This window comes from Sinocyclocheilus grahami, unplaced genomic scaffold (assembly GCF_001515645.1).
Source record: "Sinocyclocheilus grahami isolate Dianchi unplaced genomic scaffold, SAMN03320097.WGS_v1.1 scaffold31.1, whole genome shotgun sequence".
NCBI lineage: Eukaryota > Metazoa > Chordata > Actinopteri > Cypriniformes > Cyprinidae > Sinocyclocheilus > Sinocyclocheilus grahami.
Window position 1 is genome coordinate 4,926,221 of NW_015505210.1, and position 13,279 is coordinate 4,939,499.

The 13,279-nt window shown below is 37.5% G+C and overlaps 1 protein-coding gene across 2 annotated transcripts in view; it reads right to left on the minus strand.

Moving 5' to 3' along the window:
• Positions 1-11,868, minus strand: part of depdc7a (DEP domain containing 7, paralog a) — a 15,462-nt gene extending 3,594 nt beyond the window's left edge. The window contains exons 1-6 of one of the 2 annotated variants that reach the window (XM_016262785.1): positions 11,821-11,868; positions 7,076-7,508; positions 4,776-4,906; positions 4,432-4,624; positions 2,387-2,607; positions 437-579 (exon numbers count right to left, since the gene is read on the minus strand). In XM_016262785.1, coding sequence (XP_016118271.1) covers positions 437-579; positions 2,387-2,607; positions 4,432-4,624; positions 4,776-4,906; positions 7,076-7,500 — 1,113 coding nt within the window. In that variant the 5' untranslated portion in view covers positions 7,501-7,508; positions 11,821-11,868. Of the gene's footprint in view, positions 1-436; positions 580-2,386; positions 2,608-4,431; positions 4,625-4,775; positions 4,907-7,075; positions 7,509-10,110; positions 10,185-11,820 lie in introns of those variants that run through there. The other variant, XM_016262781.1, reaches the window with a different exon arrangement.
• Positions 11,869-13,279: the final 1,411 nt, after the last annotated feature.

Genomic DNA, 13,279 nt, shown 5'->3' on the forward strand with positions numbered 1-13,279 from the left:
CATCTGAAAGCTGAATAAATAAGCTTTGTTAGGATAGGACAATATATGGCCGAGATACAACTATTTTAAAATAGAATCTTAGGGTGCAAAAAAAATCAAAATATTGAGAAAATCGCCTTTAAAGTTATACAAATGAAGTACTTAGCAATGCATATTACTAATCAAAAATTAAGTTTTGATATATTTACGGTAGGAAATTTACAAAATATCTTCATGGAACATGATCTTTACTTAATATCCTAATGATTTTTGGCATAAAAGAAAAATCTATAATTTTGACCCATACAGTGTATGTTTGGCTATTGCTACAAATATACCCCAGCGACTTAAGACTGCTTTTGTGCTCCAGGGTCACAAATAATTGACTTGCATGAGCATAAAAACACACGCTCAAACAGTATTTCTCAGTCTCCACTAGACGTCAGATTATTCGTACCTCTTTGTGTAGTTTGATCTCCTGAGGGCCGGCGGCGAGGGCCATAAAGCGCAGTAACCTGCGGAGCTCCTCTCTACTGCGTGAATCCTGCAGCTTCAGACAGAGCTGCAGAGACTCCAGCGCCTGCTCCCGCTTCCCATTCACTGCACACACGCAGAAGAATATAATAAAGTGATTTGTGACCAATTTTAAACAACATTCCAGTGGCCTGTATAGTCAGCATTGGGGAGTAACTAGTTACATGTAATGGTAATTCAATTACAAAAATGTAACTGTAATCTGTTACAGTTACTGCAAAAAATGTGTAACTTGTAATCTATAACCTATTACATTTTCAAAGTAACCTTCCCAACACTGGCTGTAGTCCATTGCTAGGATGTTATGTATGGTTGTTAATAATGCTGGGTGATATTGGTAAACCAGTTTAAATTACGCACATGGTATGATTTCTAAAAAAACTGACATACAACTGGCTACGCAATGTAGACAGTGTTGTGAATTGAGAGGAGATACTTGTTAACTGCATACACTTCTGACTAATGGTTATAGTACCATTAATAACACACAACTAATTCCTTAACGGGGCAAATAAACAAACTGCAAACGACGCTGAAGACGAACACTAAGAGGAGAAAATACTGTAGCAGGCAGAGCAAACTCACTGTTTATGACACGAAATATTGGAAGAAAATCCTGAATTGGGGGTGAGTGGTTATATGAACTGACTGTCTTCAGAAAAGTTTTGATGGTATTCTTACCTCCATATAATGCATATTAATGTTTACAGCGGTAATAAAGGAAACGCTGTATCACTGCTGTTCCATAAGCGCCACCTGCTGTCAGTGAGTGAATTTGCGTTCTCACTCAGCCCATCTGCTGTTTTTATTTTGTGCAGATTTTAATTTATGCAGTATAATTTCACGAAGCTAAGGTTGGACCGTTCTGTTTTTGCTGTAAATTTTGAAATTATTCAATCTAATTAGCACCAAAAACGGCTCGTACTATATGTAGCATGTTTGTTTGGATCGTGATTAAAATGCAGTGGTTCTGCATCTGTTTCATGCAATGGTATTCATATAAGGCACAGTCAGGGAAAACCATGATAAACCGTGAAGCTGTCAGAATCCTTAAAAAAAACAAACACACGATACAGATTTTTGGTCAAACTGCCCAGCACTAGCTAAGTGGTCTATAAGGTAGTGCTATTGGTTTTCAGCAACTAGATTTGATCCTGTAGCACAAACATTTCAAAAAGCACCTCTTTTATATTTGTTTACAACTGTTTTGGCTTGCAAACAGTGCTTGATATATGCATATTTCACTCCTGATTCAGATGAGACGACTTTTTTAATCGGAGAAAGCAATATTATGAATAAAAGACTCATATTTTTGCCAAAAGCAATGATTTAAAGTTATAACACCTTGATGGATTTGTTTCTTATAAACAGGCAGCTTTTCACTTTAGAAGATGTTAACTGGTGGACTGGAGTGGTGTGGACTACTTGTGGATTATTGTAATGTTTTTATCAGTTGTTTGGACTCTCAATCTGACGGCACCCATTCACTGCAGAGCATCCATTTGTGAGCAAGTGATGCAATGATACATTTCTCCAAATTCATCTACATTTTTATGGTCTGAGGATGAGTACATTTTCAGCACATTTTTATTTATGAGGGAATTATTAGATTAAGTCTGACTTGGTTCAAAAGTACTCTAAGTTCTACTAACTGCTAATTGCATTTAATATAAATTAGTTGCATTTAGTTATTGCAACTAAGTGTCCAAATACATTACATTCAGTTCATGCAAGTATATTCTTTTAATGTAAATTATTACATAATAACAAGTATGCTCAAATATACTTCATCTTCACAGGGGCCACTAATAAGCCAAGTTTAATTTCATATAAAAGTCAGGTCAAGCTAACATATAGCGGACTGATCTCTCACCAAGCAGCTCGGAGACGCCTGAGTGGATGTCAAAGACGTGGTTGCTGAGCAGCGGTGGGTAGTCCGACTGGCCGTAGTGCTGAACAAGGACTCCGTAGAGGAGCTGCTTATATTGGGACGTCTCCTCCGCACACTTGGCCAGCCCTCGGCTCACCTCCACCACCAAGTGATCAGGAAGAAACTCCAGACAGTCCACAGCCGCTGACAACCAGCTATCTGCTCTGTTAATGAGATGAAAAAGGAAAGAAAATGATGCAAAGATGCACAGAATCAATGAAAAGCACAGCCATCTAAAATACACAACACTTAAAAGGCAAGGACAGAATAAATAAATGAGAAGTTCACTAAGAGATTTACTTCATCAGAATGTGTGTGGGGAAAAAGGGAGTTTCTTGAACATGAGTGGGAGAAAACAACATGCCCCATGGTTTGGGTTCAAACAGAACTATTCCATAACGAAATCATGAGTGGTTGCTAAAAATGTAAGAAAAAAAACTAACTTTTAAAGATTTTTAAAACATTCTCTTTTATGATTCATTCTGAAAACCAGCAACGTATTGGACCCGGAAATAACGTCTCTATATAGGCTAGATATTATATACTATTATGTATATTATAATATATAATAATATATTTATATAAAGTATATTATATATTATTATGTAAAAATATAATATTATACGTATTATATTATATTATTATATCCGAGTTGCCTGGAACGCAACATTAGGTTAACATCTCAATAAACGAGCATGTACTACAATTACAAGCCATTCTATAAGGTGACATTTCAGCACTTAACAAACGGATAGCGACTCCTAATTAGCATTTATAGCACGGCTGCGTGCGATTGCGTTAAGTGTGAAACAACAACGAACGATCGTAGTTGAGGTATACCTATGATGAAAATTACAGGCCTCTCTCATCTTTTTAAGTGGGAGAACTTGCACAATTGGTGGCTGACTAAATACTTTTTTTCCCCACTGTATATATAAATAAAAAGTATATTATATATTATTATGTAAAGTATAACACTATACGTATAATATAATATAATATATCGTATTATAGTTATTATATCTGAGTTGTCTGGAATGCAGCATTAGGTTAACAGTTCAATAAATTAGTGTGTACTACAATTACAAGCCATTCTATAAGGTGACATTTCAACACTTAACAAACGGATAGCGACTCCTAATTAGCACTTATAGCACGGTTGCGTGCGATTGCGTTAAGTGTGAAACAACAACGAACGATCGTAAAATGACTCGTAGAAAACGCTCTTGAGCTCTAAAATCAACACATGTAGTGCATTTAAATTTTTTTTTATTAAAATAAATGACAAAATGTTATTGAAAGAGTGCAAAAAAAAATCCATCTTCCAAACCATGTCTTTACCCAAACACTTTAATAAATCTATTATAATGATTTACATTTTAGCGCTGTCGGGACGGATTTCACGGGAAGTTGCATACATACGTCATTCGCCCGTGTGTGTCACGTCAAAGAAGCTCCAGAGGCCTGTTTCATAAAACACGTTTACCATATAAGCCAGGCTTATTTCAATTAGTCTGACTTATTTTGAACCAAAATCAGCTGACAATAAGTCAGACTAACTGAAATAAACCTGGCTTATTTGGTAAACTTGTTTTATGAAACAGGCCCCAGCTGTGGTTAGAGTGCCGAGTTGTCACAACGAACGAGAAAAAGATTATCATGAATCATTAAAAAAACAGATGCACAAACAAAACAATACTCTTCCGCGTGGTTTTATTTTTTAACCGCTAGGGGGCTATTAGTTACATAGTGTGACTATTACATAGACTTGCATACTTTATATTTCTCTTTGAGTCAATGTAAGTCTGAGATTATTACAACATTCTGGAGAAGGATATTTTTTAACTCAGCACTTTTGCATTGGGGTGTGGCGAGCACAACTTAAATGTAAAACTCTAGCTTTGTCACTGCAACTCTAAAACACCCCAGAATAAAAAGGCGAGTTAAACAAACAGAGATAGAGCATGATATGGAAATAATCAGCATACTGAGCCTCGCTGAAGGCCTTGAGGATCTCACGGTCCAGGTAGCTGCTGGTGTAGAGGAGGTCTGGGTCGCTGTCCATGCTGTGGAGGGGCGGGCGAGGGCTCTCTTGGCCCTCCAACAGACTCTCCAGAAGCGGCAGCTCAATCAGCTGTAAGAGTCTTAGTATCGTCTGCTGCCGCCATATTTCATCCATCACTGACACAGACACAGTCACAACACACGTCAGCTTTAATACTTTTATGACAGATTTTATGGCAAATTTGTCAAATAGTCAAAAAACATCATATTTCAAATAGCGTTTCATGACATTATACAAAGCATGCATATATTTCCAAAGAAAACATACAATCCTGTGATAACCCCAGATTCATCATCTGTGGCGTGATGGTTGTGTTCATGTTCAGATTTCCCAAAACATCCTCCAGAGACTTATCCGTTTTGACAGGTGAGTTGTTTGAATACACAGAATCTTCTTTCCTGAAGAAAATAATCAGACAATAGTAATGAGGATGTCATATGTCTGAAACAGTTTCCAATCTATGAAGGATCAAGCTGAACAAGTTTCATGCATTCTTGTAGGAATCACCAAATAAGGATTTTTAGTCCATGATTCACTGTGATGTTGATATTTCATGGGCATTTAAAGAGAATTGGCTTTTAATAGCAACCTGAGGTATTTCATAGTATAAAATCTCAAAGGAAAAACAATTCCGAGAACATTTCAAGCATTCTGTAAGATCTCTATGCAACTAAAAACAAGTAAACGATTAACTAGTTTTGCGAGGTTTTACCAGCGCTTGTATCTTAGTAGGTGACCTAATGTAAATGGAAACACAATGCACTTTTCTGCATGTTTTCCACACATTTTGTTATCTGCCACAAATGTGTACTCCCAAAAATGAACATTCTGTTATAATTCGGTGTGACAGGAAAATTTCCAATAATCCAAAATATATTTAAATCCACTTAAATGACAGTGAATAGGAACTGATGTTTTCAAGCTTCAAAAAGAATGCAAAATCACCATAAAAGCATCATAAAATTAGTCAATATGATTTGTGCGATATAATCCAAGTGTTCAGATGTCAATAATCACGTAAATCAATCAGTCAAGTTACTTTCTTGTAACTTCAAGTTATTCACTGAAACTTTTGACTTCATACATAAGAGTTCATGAGAGAAGTAGTGATGCACAATCATTTTAAGTCAAATCTTTTCAGTCATCATGAATTCAAATTATCACGTTCATGAATGATTCCTTCACACACCAGACTGATCTGATTTGGTTAGGAAGATTATCAATGAATAACAACTGATTTACATTTTAAAAATAACTTGGCATTGTATATGGACTAGTGCTGGGCGGTATGACCAAATATTTATATCATGGTATTTTACCAAATGATACCGGTTTCACGGTACATGACGGTATTTTTTTTTTTCATGCATGACCGGGTGTTAACCACATTTTCTACTGATTGAGAGAGGAAATACTGCAGTATATTGACTTAGAATGCCCTATTTTGTAGGGTGTATGTCATGATGAGTGAATTTTGTCAAAAAATACCACACTAAATAGTGACTAAACACGACCCCTTTTAATGTTAACCAGGAGTCACTCTCATTTATAATCGCGGCATCGTCTGATAAAATCAACACGCATCTACACTAAAGAGCGGCTATGCGGTTGTTTTGGCTATATTACTTTTTTGTCTAAAAAAAACAACAAACAAAAAAGTGCATGTGATATTAACAGACGAACTACGCTCATATTTATAATTCCAAACAATCAGTAAGCGACAGGTGCTAGGAAACGCTGTTTTGTACTCATTTATTGACGAGTCGGCTGCGGTGCGGCTAACTGAATGCGCTGCTTCTCTGCCGCTCACTGCACAGAACAGACGCCGAGAGAGGCGACACTTCTCCGGGAAAGTCAGACCTCACGTTCACGGGACAGCACTGGAGAAATCTTCCAACTGAACCATAGCTAAGGTTTATCCAAAAGAGCCGCTAAAAGGGTTTGAAAGTTGCTAAATCTAGTGCTAAAGTGGCGCTTGTGTGTGTGTGGGAGCTGATGGCAGGGGGAGGTGGATATTTGTGGCGGTCAGTGTGGATATTGTGGATGAGTTCTTCTGTGTCATGACGTTCTATTAGTTCTACAGCTTCAGTTTCGGAACTTTTACATTTAGTAACACATACAGCTGTTCCCTCACCACAGTGCAACAGTGAAAAGGGACCCCTTTCAAACAGTGTCGCGTTCCGAACCTTGTTTATGCGACATACTTACATATATAAGCGACGTATTGCGGTATTTAAAAAATTCATATCATAACAAAAATAAACACCGGTATTCAGTATGAACCTGTATACCGCCCAGCACTAATATGGAGCACTTTTATGATCCTTTTAGAAGCTTGAAAGCCTCATTCCCCATTCATTGTAATTGCATGGAAAAGAGCAGCCAGCGCAGTCTTCAAAATGTCTCCTTTTATGTTTCACAGATGAAATAAGGTCCTACAGGTCTGAAATGACATTGATTCCTTTCAGGCCACAGTTTTTAGAGAAAGCATTAGGAAGAAGGTCCACAACCTCTACAAGTTTCTTATATTTTCTGATTATTCACTGAACAAAGGCGATTTGACCTACCTTTCGTAGGGGGGACAGTTCGTGTTCCTCTGTATGCTGAAAGAGTCGTATCCGCTCTCAATGGTCTCTGAGCTTGATGCGCTTGGGGTTGGTCTGTTTAGAAACCTATAAAGACTACAGCTGCTGTCCTCAAACTTGGCTTGCCTCTTTTCTTTCCCAAACACCTTAGTGTCCACCGCCTCAAAGACTCTGGCCTCCATGAGGGCCTGGCAGAGGCGAACGGCTTTGGAACGAGGCACCTCGGCGTCTCCGCAGAACTTGCTCTGAATGATGTGAGCCAGAACCACGTCGGCAGCCTCGGAGCCCAGAAAGCAGTCATGGTAGATTTTCAGATTGTGGCGTCTCCTCTTCACCTCCACCTGCGTCTGAAGGTTATTGATGATGTTCGTCCAGATGTACGTGGCTCGGAATGGCTTCCCAGCCATCCCTGTCTCTGTCGAGAGACGGACTGCATGAGAAACGCCAGAATAATGATCTCAGCCTGCATTCTTGTGTTTCTGATTTCCCACACATTAAATAAATCTAGCTTTTGACTGAAAGGAGATGGCTTTAAAAACTGTGGACACAAACTAGGCATTCCATGCCAATATTGGTCAGTTTTGCATTTTTAAATCAATTCTAAGAATAAAATTACACATAGAATTTGGCGCTGTCCGTTATTAATACTGGACCAAGTCTACCAAATGAAGCTTCTTCAGACTTCTGAAACTGGACCAAGAGGTTTCAGCTTACCCATATTTTATTTGAGCTCTTTATCATTATAATCATCTTGACAGTTGCAGAACATGAAGTTTCCCATGTTTTGCTCTCACGGCTGTAACGCTGGACTAAAGAAAGCTTTTACAGATCCTACTTCCAACACAAAGAGCATCCGCTGCCAAGATCAATACTGTACCTCATAAGCCTTATAAATGACACCGGGGGAGGCTGATCATTTCTCACAAGAAGTGTTTCCTGCTGAATTTTATGTGCAGCTCTGAAGTAATGATGCAGGTCTAAATGACCCATCAGGGATCAGGATATTTACTAGGGGTGGCTATGAATGTTGTGATTACATAGAGACGCACCCCAGTCTTCAATGAAGGCTCTGCGTCAAGTGGACAACAGCTGGCTGCGATATAAAAGATTCTCTCTAGACTGTGGTTCAAGAGTTTTGCTGGGAAATCTGAGATGCAGCGAACAGCAGATTAATGCTAGCTGTGTGAATGTACAATATAGTCATTGTTTGCCCCTCTAAAAAACAAGTACTTTTTTAGCATATTTTTGAAATGAGTACTTATTACAGAAATAGACTAGAATAGAAGTAATTTTCAATTAAATGAAATGTATTATAGTTTAAAGTTGTACTGAATTAGTTGAACATAAGCTTTTTTGAGCCACGTAAATAGGACTTATGCACATCTTTATATGTAATTAATTTCATAATTACTTATATTGAAATACATGCCGAATGTACCGACAAGTATTTGACAAACTGAAATATACTTTCATTTCTATTGAAACTTGTATGTCATGTATTTTTTAAAATCTATTTATAATCATTTGTAATGATGAATCTCTAATTTAGTATATTTAAAATATATTAACTTTAAAAGTAACATCAAATAACAGTTAAAATTGTACTTAAAGAAACATCAATTAGGCGTTTTATGACAAAAGTTTGCTTTAAAATGTACTTAGATGCAATTTTTAATTTGACTAGTACAAAGCACTTTTAAACGTGTACTTAAGTGTGTTAAGAGGTTATAAAAGGTACTCATTGTAGTCATTAGCATTATAGTATCTACATGTAGTTTCATCTAGAAGTACAGTTATTTTTCACAAGGGTGAGTATAACTGTTTTTACACCTAACAAGCAAATCTGGAAAAGCTGTATTTATCAAGCCAGAAACTAAAATAACTCATTTAGTTTCTTTCCAAATGGCTAGATTTGACTAAACTCACCAGATTCATCCCTCCATCTGATAAACTAGTTGATAAGGAAACTTCCTTGTTATGTTCACATCATGCATGCTTCAGTTCATTTGCACACCACTGGTTGAACAACTGTATTAGTACTTGCTGAGATTTTGGTGTTAAGCGTTAACTATTTGAAATAATGTATTGCATATAAAAGTAACTGAACCGTACAAACAAGTACGATGCTAGTATACTACAGGAATGGAATGACAATACCATGGGACTTAGTTTAAACGAAATGTTTCTCGTAACACAATGTCATATGATGCTCCAACAGAATAACCATGGTAAATATCCACAACAACATGCTTGAATCATGAAAAATGTCCTTTCATGACATTTTGTTGTTGATTTGTTAGTTGCACACTAATGATATCAGTGTCACAATATCATAATGCTTCAAATCTGAATCCAGTATCTGCAGAATACCCATTAGAGGAGTCACCGTGGTGTTTGTCCCCATGGACAGAGAGCATCTGCTGGGATCACTCCTCTCATGATGGCCAGCCCAGCACACACTGATGTGTTTGCCCAACACTCAGATAAATAACCGCAGAGGGAGAACACCTCATGATGGCACATCTACACCTGGCTATTATTATGACACAGAATCATGTTGAAAACAACTTAGCACAAACTCTGCTAATTTGTCCTAAGTGTATAAGAGTCAGGTCCTAAGAGTACTAAGAGCTCTCTAGTTTGTCAAGCACAGACAAGCCAAATGCTTTTACCCTCTGGCTACTGTAAATGCAAAACCGCATCTGAATAAAAACTTGAATGAAAATGTATTCAATATATATATATTGAATACATATATATATATATATATTGAATAAACCTCATAAATTGAATATTTTACCAATTACAGACAACAATCACAAGATAAATCTTAAATGTAAAGAAAAAAAAAACATAATTTCAGGCATAAAAATGCAATAATTTGCATATTTTAATCTTATTTAAGCTATTTTAGCATTTACACTTTAGTTAAAAACGAAGTAGCCTATGCATTCAAATTGCAAATGTGCAAACACGAAATAAAATCAAAACAGCCAGTCGTACACGCAGAAATCTACCTTTGGAGGTCTGTGCATGTAGTTGGGGTTAGAGCCGGTTGTGTCGCGCCGCTGCTGTATTGAAGTAAAGCATCTCCTTTGGTCTCGCGCTGCAAGTAGCTGATAGTATGGGGTGTACTATATGTCTGAACTCATCTACAGCAGCCGCAGCCCGCGCGCTCTCCTCTCACACCCTCGCCGTGACGTCACGCGGGCAGTCGAGAGCTCGTTAGCATAAAAATGAGTTCATTTACACTCAAACAGTCACCGAAACTTGCAAATGATAAACAAGTACCACTAAATCATGCATATAATATTTACATACATATACAAGCAATTTAGTAACCATTGTTCCCGACAAAATACCACAACAGTTGGCATTTCTACAGTAAAACTTAATTTTAACTAAGTTTAATTTGATTAACTGTGCACTTGTAGGTGCTTCAAATCTTATACAAATATTTTTTAAAACTGTACTTGCATACACCATAATATTAATTAAATAAAAAGATACTTTTATGACTTTCTTAACACACTTTTAAAAAGAACACTTTGCAATAATGTCAAACTAAACGTTTTACTGTACATTTTCAATCATTACATTTTAATACTACATTTAATTTGATGTGCTGACTAACAAAACCACATGTAAAATATCTGATTATACATTCAAATTTTGTGTTAAATCGATATTTCATTTCATTTTAACCGTGAAATAGACACAGCGCTCACAGCATGGTGTGTGGTTTTAAATGACAATTCAGTTCTTAGAAAACTTGCCTTGAAACACTGAAATGCACAAAGGGTTTGAAGTTCAAGGAATGTAGCCTGACCAGGATTTAGGTACTTAGAAATATTAACAGACTGTGGATGATAGGGGTTGAGAAAACTGTAATTTGATATGCATATTTAATGCATCACTTCCTACTTCACCCGCCATGTAAATCATTGCCAATGACATTCCCATAAAAACCTTCAGATGGATGTTATGAACTTTAATGGACATCTTATGAAATGTTTAGTGGAATAATGTGAATAGAGCTGAATCCAGGAAGGAGAATTTGGTAACAACAATTTGAGAACAGTATAAGGCTGTTAAGCATGCATTTGCCAAGTGCATAAAAGTGAGAATGAGTCATTTTGGTGCAACATTCCAAATAAGAGATTTCAAAAGAGCTCATCAGCAATGTATCTTAACCAAAACCTAGTCCTGAGCATCAAAGGAAGAGTCCGTTTGGACTGTATTATTAGTGCGTAAGTGTCAGTGTTGAGAGAGTAGCTAAACGCGGTAAAGAAACCAGTTACACGGGGGAGGGATGGGATTTATCTAGAAAGTCCCTTTCTACGGCTCTTCCTCATGATGCTTTGTCAGAGATTCCAGGCCAAAGGATTGTAAGACAGAATTTGCCTCTCAATGCTATAGCTTTCACACTCTTCAGGGGGTCTCATTCACTCCTTTTTCCCAAGTCATTAGCCCTTTTACTGTCCCGCGGCCTTGGCCACGGAGCGCTTTTGCAGGATTCCAATACACACAAACACTCTGATTCAAACAGTATGTGCCAGTCAAACATCCACAACCTTCCACATACCTCCATGAATTTAACACTAATATTTTGTCATGAAAACTAGTCCATAAAGGACATACTTTCAGGGTTTGTTTGAGAGGTTTAGGGTAAGGTCTGAGATACTATAGAAAGCTGTAAGAAAGTTGAAAAAAATGCGTTTACTTACCCAGTCAGAACAACAGACGATGAAAAGTTTCCAGAGTTGACCTCATGCATTGAATTAAACGTCTATTAAAAACAAAATAAGCTCTTCTTAAAAGTTACGCTTCCAACCACTAAAAACACACGTGCGTCATCAGAACTGGTTCTGCTGCTTCTGCGTCCTCTTCATGAGCGGTGATGTTTTTGTGTAAACCTGTGTCACAGGTTAAAGCATTTTCTCTATACTCTTGAGTCGACACATTCCTACAGCTCAGGGTTAAATCATGCTGGAGAACCTGTCAGCAAGGTCATAGTACCTGGCTGTTGTTCCGGTTTTCTTATCAAGAACCCAGCGCCGCCTTCACTTCCCCTAAACTGCCCATCTGAGCCCTTTATGGGTGCTTTATCACCTGGGCTCTATGGGAACACATGGGGTGTGATAAGCGATGGCATATTAAAGGGATAATTAATGATGACCAGGGTGTTACACTCGTTGTCACGTTTATTGGTCTGGTCATGTTCGACACATCACAGGACAGGTATGAAATGTCTCGAGGAATGTTTGAATCTCTTGAAGAACCAGCCAGCTCACATTTCCCCTAAAATCGAAATAATCTAAGAAGTAAATGGCACTCGACAATTAAGTCTTTTTGTGAAGACGTTTTTGCACGATGACATGCTTTATGACATTTTTTGCAAAATTTTTTTGACAATAAGCACCTCCCCCAATTCTCATTACTGCCATGCAAAAAAATCCTGTTGTCCTTACTGTAATAAAGCTAATATATATATATATATATATATGAGATGTGATAGAAATATGAGATAGAAACGTAGACAGAGACAGAAAGATAGATAGACAGACAGACAGATTAGATAGATAGATAGACTGACAGTCACAGAAGTATAGACAGACAGATACATTACACAGATTGACAGATAGACCCAGAGAGACAGACAGACAGACAGACAGACAGATACATTAAAAAGACAGAGACAGATCAATAGAAAGACAGACATACAGAAGACAGAGAGGCAGATAGATAGAAAGATAGAGAGACATACAGAAAAACAAACATACAGACAGACAGACAGATGCAGTAGACAGATGGACGGATGGGCAGATAGATAGACAGACAGACAGACAGACAGACAGATAGATAGATAGATATTTGCTCTTGATGGTTTTCGTGAGATTCACCCTGGTAAGTTTTATTAGACCTTTCAATGGACTTTTAAATTCTGACTTGGTCAAATCGAATCTTGTTAAAATGAAGCCAGTTCGTTGGCGCCAATGGCCTTGTGGGCAGCGTGCCGACATGTAGTGCCTTTGCGCTTCGGGCGTCCCGAGTTCGAGTCCAGGCTCTCGGACCTTTCCCGATCCCACCCCCCTCTCTCTCACCCACTTTGCTTCCTGTCGACCTACTGTCCTATCTAAATAAAAGGAATAAAACGCCAAAAATTAAAATCTAAAATAAATAAAA